Here is a 20528-nt window from a genome sequence, read left to right on the forward strand (position 1 = left end):
GTGGCTCGCGGAGTATAGATGTAGATGTAGATGTAGATGTGCAGCAAACAAGAAAAATCAATCAGTAGTAAAACTGGCATGACAGAGTAATACAAATTGAAATTTAGTAGCACTATGCCTGCCAAACAGCAGCAGCAAATGCTATAACTTATACCTAAACATGACAAAGCTCAAGCAGAAAAAATATTACAGTAAAGATGGCCATGTCTAATACCTATGTCACATCTTAACACGAGAGTGATGCATCACGATAACTTACTCTAGCACACAAGTTACCTAATCGTTCAAAAAATTATTTATGCAATTCCTGTGAAGGGAAATGGCTATTTGTGTTCCCTTTTTTTTTTTTAGAAAGTAGATCATAAAATTATTGTTTAATGTATCTGTAGACAGAAAATATTTACATTAGTACATCTATTAAATTTTATATTAACCAATGCTGCCATGCAGCAAGAAACTAGATATTAAACAAAATAGGCAAATATGTATACGAAGCTAGGCATGAAACGTCATTCACTAGGCAAATGGCGTCTCCAAAGGCAGTAAAAAAATCTCTCAATTAGAAAGACAAATGTTTCAAATGGCTCTGAGCACTATGGGACTTAACTTCTGAGGCCATCAGTCCCGTAGAACTTAGAACTACTTAAACCTAACTAACCTAACGACTTCACACACATCCATGCCTGAGGCAGGATTCGAACCTGCGGCCGTAGCGGTCGCGCGGTTGCAGACTGTAGCGCCTAGAACCGCTCGGCCACCCCGGCCAGCTAGAAAGACAATAGATGTAAAATGTTTCTCATCATTTCATTATGCATTTTAGTAAATATCATAAATTAAGAACTCACAGTGTAATCATATGTTTTCAAGTTTGAGCGTGTTGTATTTGCAATGCTTTCTACAAAGAAATGTCAAATAGCGAGAATAATGGCCTCTTTTTTTCTTCACCTAATGGCTTTCTTTTTTCAGGCGACTATCGCTCAGCTTGGCAACCACAATGCATTACGTCAAGGTAACTTACCTTTCTTACCGTAATTTACAACAGAAGTTTCTGCTACAGTGACAGTTTGATACAAATAAAATTTCACAAGTCGAGAAATTACAGTAGAAATGTCTAGAAACAAAATCCTATAATTATAACAGTGTCCAAAAAATTTTCGCTGGTATTGTGATACATTTATGCATTTACAAACATTTCATAACTCTTAAAGTAGGATTCTTGGTTTCCAACATCCATTTTCACAAATTAGAGTCCCTAACCACTACTCATTATTCCTTACCTCGTTACACATACACATATTTGTCGACACTTCTTCAATATTTCATCATAATAAATACATATCATAATCAAATTCCTCATATAGCATCAGCTTATTGATCATAAACATACCTCAACAGCATAATACACATCATCGTCGTAATAATAACATCATAACACCTCAGTCAAATCTCAAAATCGTCGTACCTTCCTCCAATAATTTCAAAACCTAAGAAAAATTCTCTGATCATTTCAGTAGTGTCATCCACCTCAAACGCACTTTAAAAATCATGATCCCATACCAAATACATTATTCAGAGCTCTCATAGTATCACAATGGTTCCGCAAAAATATGAACAGTTCACGAAGTACAGACAAAATACAATTTCATAAGTGTGTAGTTATCCAACTGTGTATTTGCGTAAACATCTGTCACTGACGTAGTAAAAAAAAAAAAATTTTGTCTCTCTCAGTTAAATGGTCAGATAGCTGTGTAATTCTATGTTAGAGAAATATGGTACCGATGTGTAAAGTTGTATAAGCAAATACCATATTAGCTAGGGCTCCTTGTGGTTGCCGAACACATGGTACACAAAGTAAGCGTGTACCCCCCGAAGTTAATGCCATTATACCGTCAGGTGTTACAGATTACAGCAATGGAATGAAATGTATCGCGGAAAACCTTTGTATCTTTGTAATTCAAAAACCTTTAAAAATAAATGTTTTAAGTACAAAATTAATCACTCAAATGCGTGTCCAGTAGCACTAAATGTGCGTCTTACTGTAGGATAATTCTGTGGAAGTGTCGTAGTTACCGTCCTCTGTATGGAAAGTTCTGCTGAAGTCAATGTACTCACCTCATCATAAACAAAAGTGAAATGCTTTGCGGATAGATATCGTAGTTATTACGCTTATTGCCGTGATGAAGAAAGTACTGTACTGTAACGTATTGTTGTACTACGGAAAAGGCTGTCTCATTGTAGCTATACCACAGAAGTTACAAAATTCTCCGAAAGTTTTTGACACAATGCTTTGAATGTTTGACACAACATTACATTGAAATACTTGTATCATTTCATATACTTCATTATTTAAATATATGTGATATACAGTTTTTTATAAATTTAGCAGTAGAGAAACGTTGTTGCAGAAAGTCTCAAAAGATATAGGAACATAAGAACAGTCCTGTATTAGAAAGCAATGGGTCAAGAACTTTCGCTTTCGGACATACACGGTTTTGATCGAACGAACATTTACTTTTTTTTTTAATTACATGTAACGAAGAAATGTCTCTGAATGTTGCTCGTACAAGTAAAGTAATGAAAACGGCTGTCGCCAAGTCAGTGCCACCGACAAGCAGCGTTAAGGAACTGTCTGGCCAGCTGTCCCGGTTTGGCGATATTACTATGCGTCCAGAGTGCGGCTGACAAGACACGGGCGGCAGCCGAGCTACAGCTGGCAGGTAGGCAGGCAGGCAGCAGAGGCGCGCCTCATTCTGTTGCGGGGCGCGCCCTTCTGCGACACCGATTCCCGGGCTCACGTACGGCACGTGAAGAGACGCGACACGGCGATACCGCAGCTATCTGCCGCCCTCCGGTATAAGGGGCAGCTCCGTGGGCGGCGGCGGCACGGTGAGACATGGGCGGCGCCGGGTGGCGGTGGCTGGCGGCGCTGGCAGCGCTGGCGGCGGGCTGCGACGCCTGGAGCGTCCACCTGTACAACGTGACCGACGCCAGCGTCGAGGAGGGCGACGCGCACGGCCGCCTCGGCATCATCTTCCCCGGTGAGTGAGTGCTGCTCCAGCTGTGACTCTCCTTGCTACCACTACCTGGACTCTGGTAGTGTAACCCTCCTCAGCCTCTGCAAGTTTCATGCACATTCCAATCATTTAATTAGAGTCCTACCGTTTTCCCTACACTTTCACAATAGATCTATGCATATGTCTTTGGCACTGTTGTTCAGCATGTTGGTATTCCAGTTGCTATGTCTTTTTATATTTATAGTTCACTACTGCTATTTGGTCTTACATACTGTAATTATGTCATTTGGAGAGAGCCAATGGAGCTATGGGCGCTTCACAAATGGAGTGCCAAGTGGAGAAATCGGAACATTTCGGACATACTCTTCTGTTGGTGTTCAGTTTACGGGTGACACCAGCAGAGGTAGCCATAAACATTTTCGGCGTCTGTGGGGACAATGCCGCTGGATAGAGCACGGCAGAAATGGTTTTCTTGCTTTAAGGATGATCGTGTTGACGGTAGTGACTGTCCACGATGAGAACCTTTCGGGTTTGATGAAGATCTTTTAAATGCATTAATCCACGATCATCCACGCCAGTGTACTCCAGAAGTGGCAAATGTGACGAACTGTAATCATTCCATCGTCGTGCAACATTTGCATGAGACGGGGTAGGTTGAAAAATCGGGTGTGTGGGTACCACATGCTCTGTCAAAATCACCAGAATTAATAGGTGGCCATATCTGCATCCCTTCTTGCTCGTTGTCAATTCACTTTTGAACGACACCGACCATTCCTATCCTGAATCGTTACTGGTGACGAGAAATGGTGTCTTTATGCTAACATAAGGAAGCAAGGGAACGGTTGGACCCAAAAAGAAGCAGCAACTCCGCGTAGCGAGACCTGAGCGCATCCACAAAAGATAACGTTATGCATCTGGTGGAACAGTAACGGTGTGCTGTACTACGAATGCTTCCCAGAGGTGTAACCGTCGCTGATGACATTTATTGTCTACAACCGACACGTCTTTCAGACGCAGTCCAAGAACAACGGCCAGAAAGGTTGCTTCTCCACGATAACGGCCGCCCGCATTCCGGCTAACCTTTCCGCACTCATCTTACTCACCTGATACTGTTCCCTGAGACTTCCGCCTTTTCGATTTCTGTAGAACAACCTTCAAGGAACTTTCTTTCCAGATGAAAATATACTTCGAACATGATTCGACGAGTTCTTCGCCTCAAAACCACGTGTTTTCTGCATTCACGGAGTCCACAAGTTACCCAAACGTTGGCAGACTGATGTAAACAGTGAAGGAGAATATATTGAAGACTATCATCTCCGTTTGTGTATTTGATATTTTTATTAAACTTATAAAAAAACACCACTAACTTATGAACCAACCCAATATTGGACTGGGTGGAAGAAAGCAACTGTTGCGGTAGCATCTCTTACGGATATTCTTTGAGCTACCCTGCCTAACAAAGGGAGTAAAGCATCCAGAAGGCGAAAAGTAAACGAAATGAAATTTATCGTGCAGGAAGGGTATATAACGTTGTTTCCCTTACCACAAAGTCGACTCAAATTTACAATGAAAGTGGCGCTATAAACACAGGTATCAATATGACGCGCTGATTCAGTTGGGAAGGGTCTCATATCTGCATCTACATACATATTCACCATCCACCGTACGGTACAAGGCGGAGGGTAGTTTGCATCATTACTAGTCATTTTCACTCCTGTTGCACTCGCAAATAGAGTAAGGAAGAAACGATTGTCTAACCTATCTTATCATTGGGCCTTACGCGAGATGTACGTTGGGGGCAGTAGAATCGGCCTCAAATGCCGGTCCTCTAAATTTGCGCAATAGTGTCTTGCGGAAAGAGCATCGGCTTCCCTCCAGGGATTCCCATTTAATTTAATGAAGCATCTACGTAACACTTGCGTGCTGATCTAACCTACGTGTAACAAGTCTAGCAGCCCGCCTCTGAAATGCATTGATGTCTACGTGTCATCCGACCTGGTGGGGATTCCAGGTATTCCAACAGTACTCCTGAATGGGTCACACCAGCGTTCTATATGCAGTCTCTCGTCCACGTGAATTTTTCTGACTTTCTCCCAATAAACGGAAGACAAGGTATTTAACTGAGATGACTGTAAAGCTGCACCCTACTAATGCTGTATTCGAGCGTTAGAGGGCTGTTTTTTCCTCCTCGTCTGCATTAACTTACAGTTTTATACGTTTAGAGCAAGCTGCAACTCACAACACCAACGAGAAATTTTTTCTGATTATCTTGTATAATCCTACTATACGCCACAGCGTCAGCAGAAAATAACCGTAAATTGCTGCTCACCCTGTCCGTTAGGTTATTTATGTATACAGAGAATAAAAGCGTTACTATCACACTTTCCAGGGGCACCCCTGACATTACCCCTGTCTCAGAGAGCCGTTATGTCTTCTCCTGAGGTATGCTGGCTCACAGGTGCTGTGACGTGTCCGTGATATCCTTGATATTGTCTCTAGGACAGAATTTACATCCTAGCTGGCCCACACAGAGCTGTATTGAGGCCAGGTCTGGCAAGAGAGTAGCTGAACATCACGCAGACATCTTTTAGAGATTCGTGCGATGTATGGATGTGCTTTGTTCTGTTGATAAATGGTACCACTGTCACATTACAGGTAACACACGTGGCGTAGGATGTACGTTACGTACCGTTTCGCTGCCAAAGCTCCCTGAATCACTGAAAGCCGAAGTCATATCCGACGGTTTCCCACACCACGACGCCAACAGTAGCACCGCTGCGCCTCTGCCTGCCAATGAAAGATGGGAACTCACGCCAGTCACCATCATACGCGACGACGTGAAAATCCAGGATAATGCACAAATGATATTCATTAACGAATATAACGTGACGCCATTTATTGCAGTCCATGCTCCTCGGTTACGGTACCACTCCCAATGCAGCCGTTTGCACATTTGTAATGGTAACGGCTGCCTACGCGTGGGATGGTAATTCCTCATTCCGGCTCTAGCTTACGTCCCGCCGATGGTGAGCAATGACACGGAATGTTGCTGGGAGTCCATCACTTGTTCTCGGATGGCAGGCGCAAGGTGTGAAGTGGTTACGATGTGCTCGGTGCGCAATACGGCGATTTCGCTGTCTGGTGGTAGGATACGGAAGACCTGATCCTTCACGATGGGTATGCGTGGCCTCACGAACCTCATACTCCAGTATCGGGCTACTGTTACATCTCAGCGCCCCACAAATCTGGATACCGCATGATTCGACCAGGCGGCCAGATGAAGACCCACAATGAGGCTCTTTACAAACTCTGCCAGGTGACGGTATCACTGTCTCACATGAGTGGGCGGCTTCTCACGGATAAACATCTGACGCTGTACTCCCGCTTATATACCCTACTAGGCCTGGTAACAACAGTAAACATGAGCAACAATAAAGCATCCTAGTGGCCGTTCTACCTTCCACAAAGAATTGCAACTCTAATAACTCTAATTATTTACCTAACCACCGACGACGTGTAAGTGTACGAAGATACATTGACATCCGGCCATAACGTTTGAGTGCTTCGCTCTTTATGTGAACCGATATAGTTTAGATTCGTAGTGTCTCTTCCGGGAACTCTATGGACTAAACGAGGTGTTCTTCTTCTTCTTCTTCTTCTTTTTCTGTACTCCATGGATTAGGCAGTGTTGTCGGTTCCGGTCCAAGAAAGCATCTCACTATCGTTTCGTTGCTCTTCCCGGATATCTACTTCCCTTTGGTCTATAGTACGAGTGGAACACTCTTCTTGGGATACATTCCCTCGGCAATCTATAACATGCTGTCTCCAGTCATTTCTGTAGTTTACATTTCTTTCTTCCAATAACTCCGGAATATTCGGGTATTATTTCTTTAGAAACACAGACAGTGCCAGGAGGAAGGGGGGGGGGGGGGGGCGGGGACTGTGTAAAACAGTGAAATCGGAAATCGTTGCCATAACGCGGAAACGGGGCGATTTATCCGACGTTCAGAGGGTTATGATCAAATCTTTCAGGGCGATGCAACTGATTTTCAGTGAGACTTCTTAGAGTGGTGTGTGGCGTACTGTTCCTTCCAAAAAAGTAGCAATGACGGTTAGGATGGAGCCTAAGAGCAAAGCTGAAATAGCTGCGAATGAAAAGAGCAGCAATGTCTTTTACAATGCTCATTACCCCCATACGTTTCACGCTGCTTTCAGAATATGTCACGGTTACGTTTTCCTTTCCGCAAATTTGGGTAAAACTTTAGCAAACGTCTGGAAAAATTTAAAGCGAAAGAGAACCTATCGTCTTTCATAAGAAAGCTCTATAGATGTAGCTGAGATCATGATACAGGGCACGAAGTGTACCCTCTCGATAGGGGAAGTACCCCAAAGGAATATTCTCTAGTGATACGACATTACGAAAAGCGCATAGTTAAAAGATTCACTTGCGTTCTTTTGTTGCCTCAAGAGGGAACATTCCAGCAGCGACGGGATTTAAGTAGCAGTTGGAACACGACATCAGTGCCTGTAATATGAATTTGTCTGAATCTGAAAAAATGAGACATATCATAAATAATTCCAGTCGCCATAAATAAAAAAAAATGTTCTGCGTTTCAGGCTAACATGTTTTGGTTGTCTGTCCTCATTGTTCAGTGCCGTTTAACCGAGGAATTTCAACACACGGAATAAATGTAGGAATGATCTCTCTTCGGTGTTGGCGAAGATAGGTTATTTCTCTCATATGAAAATGATTAAAAAAAAGAGCACAAACAAAACTCGATTGAACAATCCGGCACCAATCCTTTGAAAACGGCCTGTCTTTTTCTACGTAGTGACCTATGTAACTCATAAGAATACATTTAACCCTGAAATTATTATTTCAAATCAGATATCTGATCTGATCTTAAGAAATGAACATAGTGAAGCGACTAATGTTATACTGTAATCCGTAAGCAGAAAATACAAAGAACTTACATGTTGCTTCTGCGACTATCTGACAGTGACAGATGAACCCATAAGGAACTGACAAAGAAGTCAGTTTTCAAAAAACAAAATAACATGCGTATATCTAGCCTCTCAGTCTTCTAAGTTTAAAAATATGCGTTGTGATTGAAAAATTTTTTCATTTTTGCATCGCATATGAAAAAAATTCCGTGCCTAACTAACCCTTGAATGCTAGAAGTTAGTAGCATCAACAGTACTCACTTCGAGCATTCATTTACATCTTATTCTGGGAACACACTTAAGCATTTTGGAACATAAAGGGATTTTGAGTGTACTGACCGCACATAGACTAATTTTTTTAGTTTTCCCTCCCTATTCTGGCAATGGATGACGGAAAATCTTGCTTAAAAGTCGTATCGAGGCCTTCATACCCCATTCTTTACTCACTGCAAAAGTTTTACAACGTGTATTACTGTTTATTACAAACTGCCTTTAGACGCTTTTGATTCATATGCTGTGTTCATTACATTGACCAACAGATAGAGAAAGAATGTAGAGCAGTCCTCGGTTACGGTACCACTCCCAACCTGAATGTTCTTCCCACCACCCACATACAATGTGACCTGGTTCAACAGCTCAGGACCAAACATGGTATCGAGACCTATTTATGATGACTCCTCAACTCACATTCAACCCAAAACGTAACACTTTGAACTGATAACTTCTGCCTGAAAAGATAATGGCTATATACTTTCGTGAACTTTTCTGTAGGAGTCACCTACCAATAAGAAATCAGAGATCGATACTGGTTACATACTGCCTCATGAAACTTCTGCAACTTTTCTTCAGGTGTCTTATTGTTTATGATTTCAGCATCTATAACTAAATTGAACTATTCTCCATACTTTGGTAGCACTAAGGGTGGGCTGCTGTGGCTCGACAATTACCCATTGCAACATTTTATGAATTTCTGATTTAATTGCTTCCTTCTTTGCCCACAGCTTGGAGTATACACATGGCAGTATCTCTTTTGGGACACTAATTCCACACAATGCTGATAATCTTTTATTATTTGTGGTAGCTCAGAGAGAACTGGTATATACTTTAACAGTAATTTGTTTAGTTCAATATGCTGTTCTTTGTGGAGCCACTCAGATTCCAGGTTTTTTCTAGAAATAGTGGCCAAGTTATTATTCACAATGGAAGAATTGTATGGCTTAGGAATGTGGGAGGAACGAGACTGGTGACTGTAGGCGTGCAATGTGCTGGATTTTATGGTTTCATTACTTTGGTTTTCACCATTTGGAAAAATCTGCCTTGTCGGGTCTTAGATTTTAATAGTCCCAGACAATATTTTCAGTGTCAACTATAAGATAGCACTTTCCGTTAAGAAGGTCTGTTTTTGCTTGCCCCCTCACAATGAATCCATCCTCAAAATACAGTGGACAGATAAGCCTTTTACAATATTAAACGAGCAACTTACATTTCCACTTTCAGAATCTACCTCAACCTGCGCCTGCACACTTGTATCTAGAGATCCAACACAAATTGCGACACCAATCACACAATGCTGTATCAGGAGCGTGGGTATTTTAGTTGCCTGTAGTATCCTCTTTAAAGTATTACTCGTTGTTACACTAGCCATCACATAAGTCTCGTTTTCCACAGTAGTAAAAGTTCCAGCTACAGAGTACTAACAGTTGCTTGAACAATCTTTTCAGCCTGTTCTTTACATAATTCAGAGTCACAGTAGAGCTCATTTCTGATCCGCCAGGGTAGCCGAGAGTGCGAACGCGCTGCTTTCTGAACTCGGGTAGGCGCCCGGCGGACTAACGACGAGGGCTGGTGTGCCAGCCAGCGTGGATGTAGTTTTTAGGCAGTTTTTCACATACCGCTAGGTTAATACCGGGTTGGCCCCCATGTTCCGCCTCAGTTCCACGACTCGCAGACATTTGTAACACGTTTGCACTTTTCCATGGATTACACTGGACGCAGACATTTGGGTTACACACATTCCGTCACAGGGGGTACGGGGTAGCGACAGGAAGGGCTTTCGGCCACCCCTTACAAATTAATATGCCAAATCTGGTTAACCATAACAGCAGACCCCGCAAGTCGGGATAAATGCTTGGAAAGAGAGAGCAGAGGCCATTTCTGATGTCAGTGCCATCATTGGAATTCTTTGGTTTGAGATAGTGCCCCTATCTCATTCCGCAACAGGCACTGTGGAGCGTGATATGGTTGCAAACAGTTTGTCAGGCAGCTTGAAGTGGCAAGGAGTTCCTGTGTAACCACCGCAATACTTACTGCACGATCCTGTAGTTGCTGCTGCCAGTTCGACGATGGTGCATGGTTCGAGTGTCGTGAATGGCGTGGGTTTGAAGTATTTGTGTTAGGTAGCAGATGGTTTATGAAGTGCAGGTTCCACTGATTTCCGATTTCATTTTGCCATTGATCTGATTGTCGACCATTTTGGTCCGTTTTGTACCCAGTACAAAAACTATTATTTCTTTGAAGCTTACGGCAAGGTGGAAGCTTCTGTGTATTTTCTTGTCTATTTTGATTCGTAGATCGATTCTGTAGCGCTGTAACTTTGCCACGTCGGTCATCGTTTCAGCGGCGATTGTTGCCATATCCACTGGAATGCGCACACTACAGGCCGCCGTTGCCACCATTACATTTCGAATCGTCCTGTATTAGGCCGGTGGAATCTAATATTGACTATAAGTTTTCTGAGTTGCTTTCTGGGACATAAACTGACGTTTTACGGGTGGTTATTTTTGTTTTCAGAATTCTCAAGATGTCCCTGTGAGAAATGGGTTAGTCGCAACATCGCGTTTTGTTTGTGTGCCGTTCAAAATATTTCCAGAAGCAACCTTGCTTGTTGTTCGTGTTTAAGGACTTACTTTTGGAGTCGTTGCTGGATACAATGTGACCAGTATTTAGCTAAGAACACCTGACCAAATGGGCTGTACGTAGCACATTTTTGACTGTTTCCATCTAACAGAAGGTGACATCCTAAATGTAGTCTTTTGGAAAAAAAAGTATATATATATATATATATATATATATATATATATATATATATATATATACACTCCTGGAAATGGAAAAAAGAACACATTGACACCGGTGTGTCAGACCCACCATACTTGCTCCGGACACTGCGAGAGGGCTGTACAAGCAATGATCACACGCACGGCACAGCGGACACACCAGGAACCGCGGTGTTGGCCGTCGAATGGCGCTAGCTGCGCAGCATTTGTGCACCGCCGCCGTCAGTGTCAGCCAGTTTGCCGTGGCATACGGAGCTCCATCGCAGTCTTTAACACTGGTAGCATGCCGCGACAGCGTGGACGTGAACCGTATGTGCAGTTGACGGACTTTGAGCGAGGGCGTATAGTGGGCATGCGGGAGGCCGGGTGGACGTACCGCCGAATTGCTCAACACGTGGGGCGTGAGGTCTCCACAGTACATCGATGTTGTCGCCAGTGGTCGGCGGAAGGTGCACGTGCCCGTCGACCTGGGACCGGACCGCAGCGACGCACGGATGCACGCCAAGACTGTAGGATCCTACGCAGTGCCGTAGGGGACCGCACCGCCACTTCCCAGCAAAGTAGGGACACTGTTGCTCCTGGGGTATCGGCGAGGACCATTCGCAACCGTCTCCATGAAGCTGGGCTACGGTCCCGCACACCGTTAGGCCGTCTTCCGCTCACGCCCCAACATCGTGCAGCCCGCCTCCAGTGGTGTCGCGACAGGCGTGAATGGAGGGACGAATGGAGACGTGTCGTCTTCAGCGATGAGAGTCGCTTCTGCCTTGGTGCCAATGATGGTCGTATGCGTGTTTGGCGCCGTGCAGGTAAGCGCCACAATCAGGACTGCATACGACCGAGGCACACAGGGCCAACACCCGGCATCATGGTGTGGGAAGCGATCTCCTACACTGGCCATACACCACTGGTGATCGTCGAGGGGACACTGAGTAGTGCACGGTACATCCAAACCGTCATCGAACCCATCGTTCTACCATTCCTAGACCGGCAAGGGAACTTGCTGTTCCAACAGGACAATGCACGTCCGCATGTATCCTGTGCCACCCAACGTGCTCTAGAAGGTGTAAGTCAACTACCCTGGCCAGCAAGATCTCCGGATCTGTCCCCCATTGAGCATGTTTGGGACTGGATGAAGCGTCGTCTCACGCGGTCTGCACGTCCAGCACGAACGCTGGTCCAACTGAGGCGCCAGGAGGAAATGGCATGGCAAGCCGTTCCACAGGACTACATCCAGCATCTCTACGATCGTCTCCATGGGAGAATAGCAGCCTGCATTGCTGCGAAAGGTGGATATACACTGTACTAGTGCCGACATTGTGCATGCTCTGTTGCCTGTGTCTATGTGGCTGTGGTTCTGTCAGTGTGATCATGTGACGTATCTGACCCCAGGAATGTGTCAATAAAGTTTCCCCTTCCTGGGACAATGAATTCACGGTGTTCTTATTTCAATTTCCAGGAGTGTATATATACGAGGGCAGTTCAATAAGTAATGCAACACATTTTTTTTCTCGGCCAATTTTGGTTGAAAAAACCGGAAATTTCTTGTGGAATATTTTCAAACATTCCCGCTTCGTCTCGTATAGTTTCATTGACTTCCGACAGGTAGCAGCGCTGTACGGAGCTGTTAAAATGGCGTCTGTAACGGACGTGCGTTGCAAACAACGGGCAGTGATCGAGTTTCTTTTGGCGGAAAACCAGGGAATCTCGGATATTCATAGGCGCTTGCAGAATGTCTACGGTGATCTGGCAGTGGACAAAAGCACGGTGAGTCGTTGGGCAAAGCGTGTGTCATCATCGCCGCAAGGTCAAGCAAGACTGTCTGATCTCCCGCGTGTGCACAGCTGTGACTCCTGCAATGGCGGAGCGTGCGAACACACTCGTTCGAGATGATCAACGGATCACCATCAAACAACTCAGTGCTCAACTTGACATCTCTGTTGGTAGTGCTGTCACAATTGTTCACCAGTTGGGATATTCAAAGGTTTGTTCCCGCTGGGTCCCTCGTTGTCTAACCGAACACCATAAAGAGCAAAGGAGAACCATCTGTGCGGAATTGCTTGCTCGTCATGTGGCTGAGGGTGACAATTTCTTGTCAAAGATTGTTACAGGCGATGAAACATGGATTCATCACTTCGAACCTGAAACAAAACGGTAATCAATGGAGTAGCGCCACACCCACTCCCCTACCAAGAAAAAGTTTAAAGCCATACCCTCAGCCGGTAAAGTCATGGTTACAGTCTTCTGGGACGCTAAAGGGGTTATTCTGTTCGATGTCCTTCCCCATGGTCAAACGATCAACTCTGAAGTGTATTGTGCTACTCTTCAGAAATTGAAGAAACGACTTCAGCGTGTTCGTAGGCACAAAAATCTGAACAGACTTCTCCTTCTTCATGACAACGCAAGACCTCACACAAGTCTTCGCACCCGAGAGGAGGTCACAAAACTTCAGTGGACTGTTCTTCCTCATGCACCCTACAGCCCCGATCTCGCACCGTCGGATTTCCATATGTTTGGCTCAATGAAGGACGCAATCCGTGGGAGGCACTACGCGGATGGTGAAGAAGTTATTGATGCAGTACGACGTTGGCTCCGACATCGACCAGTGGAATGGTACCGTGCAGGCATACAGGCCCTCATTTCAAGGTGGCGTAAGGCCGTAGCATTGAATGGAGATTACGTTGAAAAATAGTGTTGTGTAGCTAAAAGATTGGGGAATAACCTGGTGTATTTCAATGCTGAATAAAACAACCCCTGTTTCAGAAAAAAAATGTGTTGCATTACTTATTGAACTGCCCTCGTATATATAAAAGCGCTCTGTGATATATATATATATATATATATATATATATATATATATATATATATATATATATATATATATATATATATATATAAAAGCGCTCTGTGACATATATATGTCACAGAGCGCTTTTAAAAGCCTTCATGTGTGGTTTTCGTGTCTGGAGAGAAAACCTGATATTGTATATTCTTAAGGTTTCCTCCATTAATATTGATGACAATCTAGGCACTGCCCCATACTGCATGCTAAATGTTTGGGAGTCGGACTAAGTTGTTCTACATTGTGGCTGCGTGCCCTGACATATAGTCTTGTGGCTATATACTTCTCACCTGTTCTTGGAATTAACGGTGTTGTGGAATGTAAACTACTCTTGACTCTCGACAACTCCCTACGAATATCACTCATTTGTGCGGTTACATCAGCACACCACTCAGACAGGTCTTTTGTTAGGAGAACTCTCATTTATGATGTCATGATTAAATTCATTTCTCGTAGTGCCCTGTTCAGATACCACTTTTGTACCATGACTTTTAGTTCAAAATCAAATTTTTCAATAATTGCTGTGTCTTGATTATCAGTCCACTTTGAAAAGCTGTCGTAAATGTTTTCTCTCGAACATTAAATCGTTCCAGCAAATTTTTGTCTTGGTCAACAGTGAGACTTGTTATTTGTAGCAAATTGCTGAACGGTATGTTCGATTTAAGTGTGAGCCATCTTAAGGTACTGGACATCAGACGATAACTTCTTATTTGCTTCCAGTATCTTTTTGTAAGCTTCTGTTAATCCTGAAATTTCGGTGGAAATACTTGCAAGACTGCTGTTTATTTGTGTGGCTAACCCGTTATCGCAGACATCCATGAGCGCGTCCCATCCCTCAAGTTTTGCCTCGGCTTGTGCAGATTGCTCTTGCACTAATTATTTGAAATTCGTATCCACTATAGTCACAAGTTTTTCAAATAGTGGATTTAAGCCTTCTATCGTTTGGGGAATGCTAGGACTGGGGCTCAGATTCGGATCCTACAGAATCGGTACCTGCTTCTCCCATTATCGTATTTGTCATGTTGCTACCATCAACATGAAATCCATGCTCACTACAACTCACTGATGCCATTTTTGTAGTTTAACCAACAGAACCAGAAAACACAAAAATATAGACACTTACTTTAACAGATTTATGCACACCTTGTATTTATTTACCAAGAACATGAACTAGTATGCAAGTTTGAAGGAACTGACTCTACAAGATCGACTGCTAGAACTTATAAAAAACAATCTCGAATCAACTCTCCATATTACCTTCGGGTAATGAAAGTGGCCAACGTTTGCACATCTCAAATACGATGCAGTTTTCAAGCTGAAAAATTTGGAAATTTATAAATAACTGAAAAGCTCTTGACGTGGGCAATAAACACTCTTGTGTATGCTTTATGGTTCACGACATCAAAATACAAGCGGTTCAACAATAATGCCCTTAGCTATAATTCAAGCAATGCAATATTTAATCTTTTATGATTCGATATTTTTTATTCTTTCAAATAATCCTTGGTAACAGTGTCAATTATTTCTGTTGTTTGTTAGTCTTCTTCAATTTTAGGCTTGTATTTTACTCGGATATTTATTGATGTACATGGAAAAAAAAGTTCAATTGTAGTGACATGAAATAAGTATGGTACAACACGGTCCTGGGAAACCGTCACTAGTTCGAATGTGTCGTGTCTATAGAGAAACATCTACAACGGAAAATTGTCGATGTAGACGAAATTAAGAAATGCACATAATTCCATGACTGCCGTGCATGTTTCTGGTGCTTCAAGAAGGTATATTTCAAATGCAATGGGATGTAGGTTTTTGTTTGATCGGCGTATTAATGCGTGTGAATTGCACTCGTCTGAATCTGAAAATATGACAGCTGTCATGCACTTTGTACCCGGCGGTAAGGAGAGGTGGGCTACAGATTGGTACAGCAACTGTCATCATCGGAAAGCTGTACAGGAGCAGGAAAGATCAGTGCACAAGTTAACACAGTGAGCTAAAGATTTACTTGTGTTTCACCCATCTTATGTAGACTCATTACAAATAACGTAGCAAGAAAACAGAGTGCAGCTATCAGAGTGTCAACAAGAATGAAGCTCGCTGTGACAGGCACTGACTGTGGTGTCGGTGAGATGAGGCTCAAAACATGAGTGCGATGAGTGGCTGTCTCCGGCCATCCTATACAGCGTCAGCAGCGGTGTTTGAAGTACAGAGATACTGGAGATGTGGCTCAGTGAGCGTGCTCCATTGGGTCTGACAGATTCTGTATGACCACTATCGGCATTGCCATTCCGTTACCGACTGTGGAATGTATGTGAGGTGGTATGAGTGCATGATAGAACGGTCACTGCTGTCTGATGCAAGGAACTATAGAGAATCCAAGTTAATGTTACTGAATGCTGCATCCTGGCACTACAGCAAGGCTGGTTAGCATATGCCAGACTAGATATGGCTGCCAGGACTGGAATATAGTCCACACATAAAAATGCAGGAGGGGAAGAAACATGTGCTGTCATCAGGCATTGTCTCGTACCATCTGCAGCCAGCTCAGAGGGGTACTCTATGCCAATCATCGTCCTGATGTGGGCGACCCTATTTACTGCTACTGGACGCCACATCTACCAGCTGCAGACTATGGGCTATGCCTACTCTTGATGCTGCTGGGTGCTGAACTGGTGCCTTCCAGCCACGGGGCCATATGTTACCTGATGTCTAAGAACTTCTGAGCGCCTACCCAGGCTACTATGGTTCACTGCTGAGCCACCACCTGCCTTGTGCACGCACCCTGTGCTGGTGCATGTTTGCGTGTGTGGGCCACTGTCGCTGCATCCTACGCTGACGTCCACGGCTCGTATCTGTGAACTCGGGTGTGTCTTGCACTGAGACGCACATATGCAACATATAGTGTGAGCGACTTACTGGATGTCATTGTTGTGTGCTGTCTTCCTGCCTGTGCCTGATTCGGCAATACACTCACCAGCGTGCTAACAACGTAACTCGGTCATTGCTGCTACCTGCCTGGAGTGCCGAGTGGCCACACACAGCAGTGTTGGAACGTACAGACACCTCGCTGCTCAACTGGACGTCTCTGTTGGTATTGGTGACGGATATTATGTTGAAAATTTGAGCTTTTGTAGCCAAAGAAGTGGGGAATAATGTGGTATTTTGGAATCCTGAATAAAATCACCCTGTTTTCAGAAAAATGATGAGACAGCACAGTGATGAGGCAGACACGACATCGACCAACTGTCGATACAAACTAGTCCGGGAGATAGAAGCGTCACAAGGCGAGGAATGAGTGCCAGTCAGACACACCTCGGTGCTAATAATATCAGTGAGCGAGCTGTCCGTATCTAGAATGGGGAAGGCGTGCGATTTATCCGAGTTTGAAGAAGAGCCCGGAGGCTCGGCACGAGCATTTCGGAAACTGCTCGACTTTTCGAGTGTTCGAGGAGAGCTGTGGAGAGTGTCTTTCACAAGTGGCAAACCTTAGTGTAATCACGTCCAGACGTCGTGAGGTTGGGCGGCGAACCCTCATTACAGATGTCGGACGCCGTAGGCTGGGCAGACTCGTACAACAGGACAGGCGGCTAATTGTGGCAGAAGTTCAAAATGTTCAAATGTGTGTGAAATCGTATGGGACTTAACTGCTAAGGTCATCAGTCCCTAAGCTTACACACTACTTAACCAAAATTGTCCTAAGGACAAACACACACACCCATGCCCGAGGGAAGACTGGAACCTCCGCCGGGACTAGCCGTACAGTCCACAACTGCAGCGCCCTAGACCGCTTGGCTAAGCCCGCGCGGCCCATTTTCAGTCACTGAGGCGTGGTAGTTGCCGTGATGCATGTACAGGGGGTGGAAAAAAATACGGAAACACCAAACATAACTCATTACCATACTTAATATGGTTCAGGAGGACCTTTGGCATTCTAAACAGCTTCCATTTGTCTCGGAATGGATAAATACTGATCATGTATGTTTCCCAAGGGAATCGTATACCATTGTTTCTGCAAAACAGTGGCAAGTTCAGGTACCGATGATGGTGGTGGATAGCGATCACGGACCATTGTCTCCAAAGTAGACGACAGAGGCTCAATAACTCTGAGATTTGGTGACAGTGGTGGCCAGGGTAGATGCGGCAATTCATCCCTGTGCAATGCGACCAGTTTCCACATGGTCCCTGTAGTCTTGGAACATAGCATCACCATTGGAGTAAGAAATATTGTATCATTGGATGGACCTGATGAGCCAAAATGCTCACATCATCGTTGGCATTAATAGAAGATTGGCGAGTACCCATGGGTCCCAAGGAATACAACAACATGTCTGCCCAAATCATAACCGAACCCCCCACCCCCCCATGTTTCACTCTTCATGCGCAGACTCGGCAAGAAATTGGAAACCGTGTGAAACAAGACAGACGACTTCCTTCCGTTGCTACACAGGGCATGTTTGATACCTTCAGCACCACGTTTTCCTGCCTATGGATCTCTGTTCTTGTTGTTTTGGTGCTGACTGGGTTTGCCAGTGCGACATTCAGTTCTGCAGTGGCTTTGGCAACTCTTGTCCTCTTATTTTTCAAGTAATCCTCTTCAGAGATCGGTTAGAAACAGTTGTGAGCGCAATAGAATATTTATTTTCGATGGTTAACGGTTTCGGTGAGAAGGTGACTTCTTCATTTCATTTATATAATGCTGGTAGACGGTGGTGGTTCTCCGTTCACCACAACAACTTAGCTTCATTATATAACTGATCTGAAGGTGGTGAGATTCAGACCGAAACCTGTAGCAATCACAAATAAATATTTTGTTGCGGTCAACACTGTTTTTAATCAACTTTTAAAGTATCCTTGCTAGCCGCTGTTTTCTCCAGGAGAAATGTTCTAAAAAATTACAATCTTCTTCAGTGATCGCCTGTCGCTATCACTGAAGACACACTTTGGTCCGCGTTGTGACTCGCTGGGTGATGTTTCTCCATTTTCCCCGTATGCGGTATAACTCTCTGACGTGGTGCCTCTTGAAACACCAAACACTTGGATCTCCTTGGTTACATGAGCACCAACGGTATGAACACCAAGATTTTGCCCTCGTTCGAATCCAGTTTTCTCTCTCAGTTTGCATTCACATCAACACAACACAATGTTTTGGGCCCGACTGACGCTTACGACGTACTGAGGACATTGCACAGTCTAGATGCTGCTGGGTGCTGAACTAGTGCCTTCCAGCCAAGGGGCCATGGTCACATACAACAGCGCAACCTGCAGACTCGGCTGGCATCTGCATTTATGTTCAACCGTGTATTTCTCGCAGTGTTGTCAAATTTTTGGCCACCCCCTACATTTTCCGTGATCTGTCTTCTCTCTCTGCTGATGGTGTGCGCCCCGCGTGTGTCCGCAGGCACCAAGTGGTGTGGGTCTGGCAACGTGGCGTCCGACTACGACGACCTGGGCCAGTTCGCCGACACGGACGCCTGCTGCCGCGCTCACGACTCCTGCCCAGACGTCATCGAGGCGGGCCAGATGGCGCACGGGCTCACCAACAAGGCCTTCTACACGAGGTGGGTGTTGCGCTGTTCATAAAATACCGATACATCGATGTTTTTCACAGAAGATATCGGTATGCGTCGGCGATGTTCTTGCCCCGATATATCGATATCAAAATGGCAATCCTGAGTGCCTTATTATTACTTTATATTATATTTCTTTTTTATATTTTTTTCACAATTTTAGGTAAATAATTGAAGTTTTTTTTTTTTAAATTGTAGTAGAACATAATTTTACTTTCACTGTGCGAAGAAGTCATACTACTTTTTGAGCTGTAATCATGTCGAGTCTTTCTCTTTGACTTTCTGAAGCAAGTATGGATGGCACAAAAGAAAAAGTCAGATTGCACAGGGGGATTGTGGTATAGATGGAATAACGACCCCCGATATGAAGAAATAACGCACCAGTAGCGTTAAAAAGCAATCTTTATCGCATCTGGTTTGCTGCTTTCTCATATCGACATTCATCAAAAACAGCTTCTGAAAATAATGAACAAAAATCTATATGACAAGATTGGTCATTGCGACGAGCGGAGGCATATGGGGGGATATGCAGACGAGTCGGCGCTTGGAGCTACGAACAGAAACAGCAACGTTTAGCTTCGCCACTCAATTTTGACAATACATGTGCTACTTCACTGGCGTGGGCATAAATGAAAAAAAAAAAAAAAAAAAACAGGGAAGTCGACATGAAATGTTTCGGACAAATCCGCTACGTGACGAAACCGAATGACTGTCCCAACGGACACCTTGTATTCTGCCACTTACATGCAGTCACCATGGCTACCAAAGTGCTTATCGCCAAGCGTGAACGAGCATCGTTTTTCATTCAATTCTTGCTCTAAGGGGGCTAGGCGGGCTGCTAAAACCGGAAGTGTACTTACAATGTGCAGCCTATACTTTTATAGGCCGGTACGTCGACATTTTTTCCTCCGATATATCCACGTATCGATAATTTTCTCCGTTATATCGAAAGCCGACAATGTCTTTTTTTTAAATTTATTTATAAGATTCCCGATGTTTTTAAAAATATCAACAGTGCCAGTAGATATACCCAACAAAACGTACCGCTCCACACACTAGCATCAATCGGCGCACGGATACGCAGCCCGTTCATTCATCTCTAGGTCAAGAT

At 44.2% G+C, this 20528-nt stretch overlaps 1 protein-coding gene across 1 annotated transcript in view; it reads left to right on the forward strand.

The window, feature by feature from the left end:
* LOC126419402 (phospholipase A2-like) overlaps positions 1 to 20528 on the forward strand; it is a 57139-nt gene that overhangs the window by 22255 nt on the left and 14356 nt on the right. The window contains exons 2-4 of the mRNA XM_050086591.1: positions 2672 to 2886; positions 2934 to 3038; positions 19249 to 19408. Of these exons, the coding sequence (XP_049942548.1) occupies positions 2672 to 2886; positions 2934 to 3038; positions 19249 to 19408 (480 nt within the window). The remainder of the gene's footprint in view (positions 1 to 2671; positions 2887 to 2933; positions 3039 to 19248; positions 19409 to 20528) is intronic.

Source organism: Schistocerca serialis, chromosome 9, assembly GCF_023864345.2.
Source record: "Schistocerca serialis cubense isolate TAMUIC-IGC-003099 chromosome 9, iqSchSeri2.2, whole genome shotgun sequence".
In the NCBI taxonomy this organism is placed as follows: domain Eukaryota; kingdom Metazoa; phylum Arthropoda; class Insecta; order Orthoptera; family Acrididae; genus Schistocerca; species Schistocerca serialis.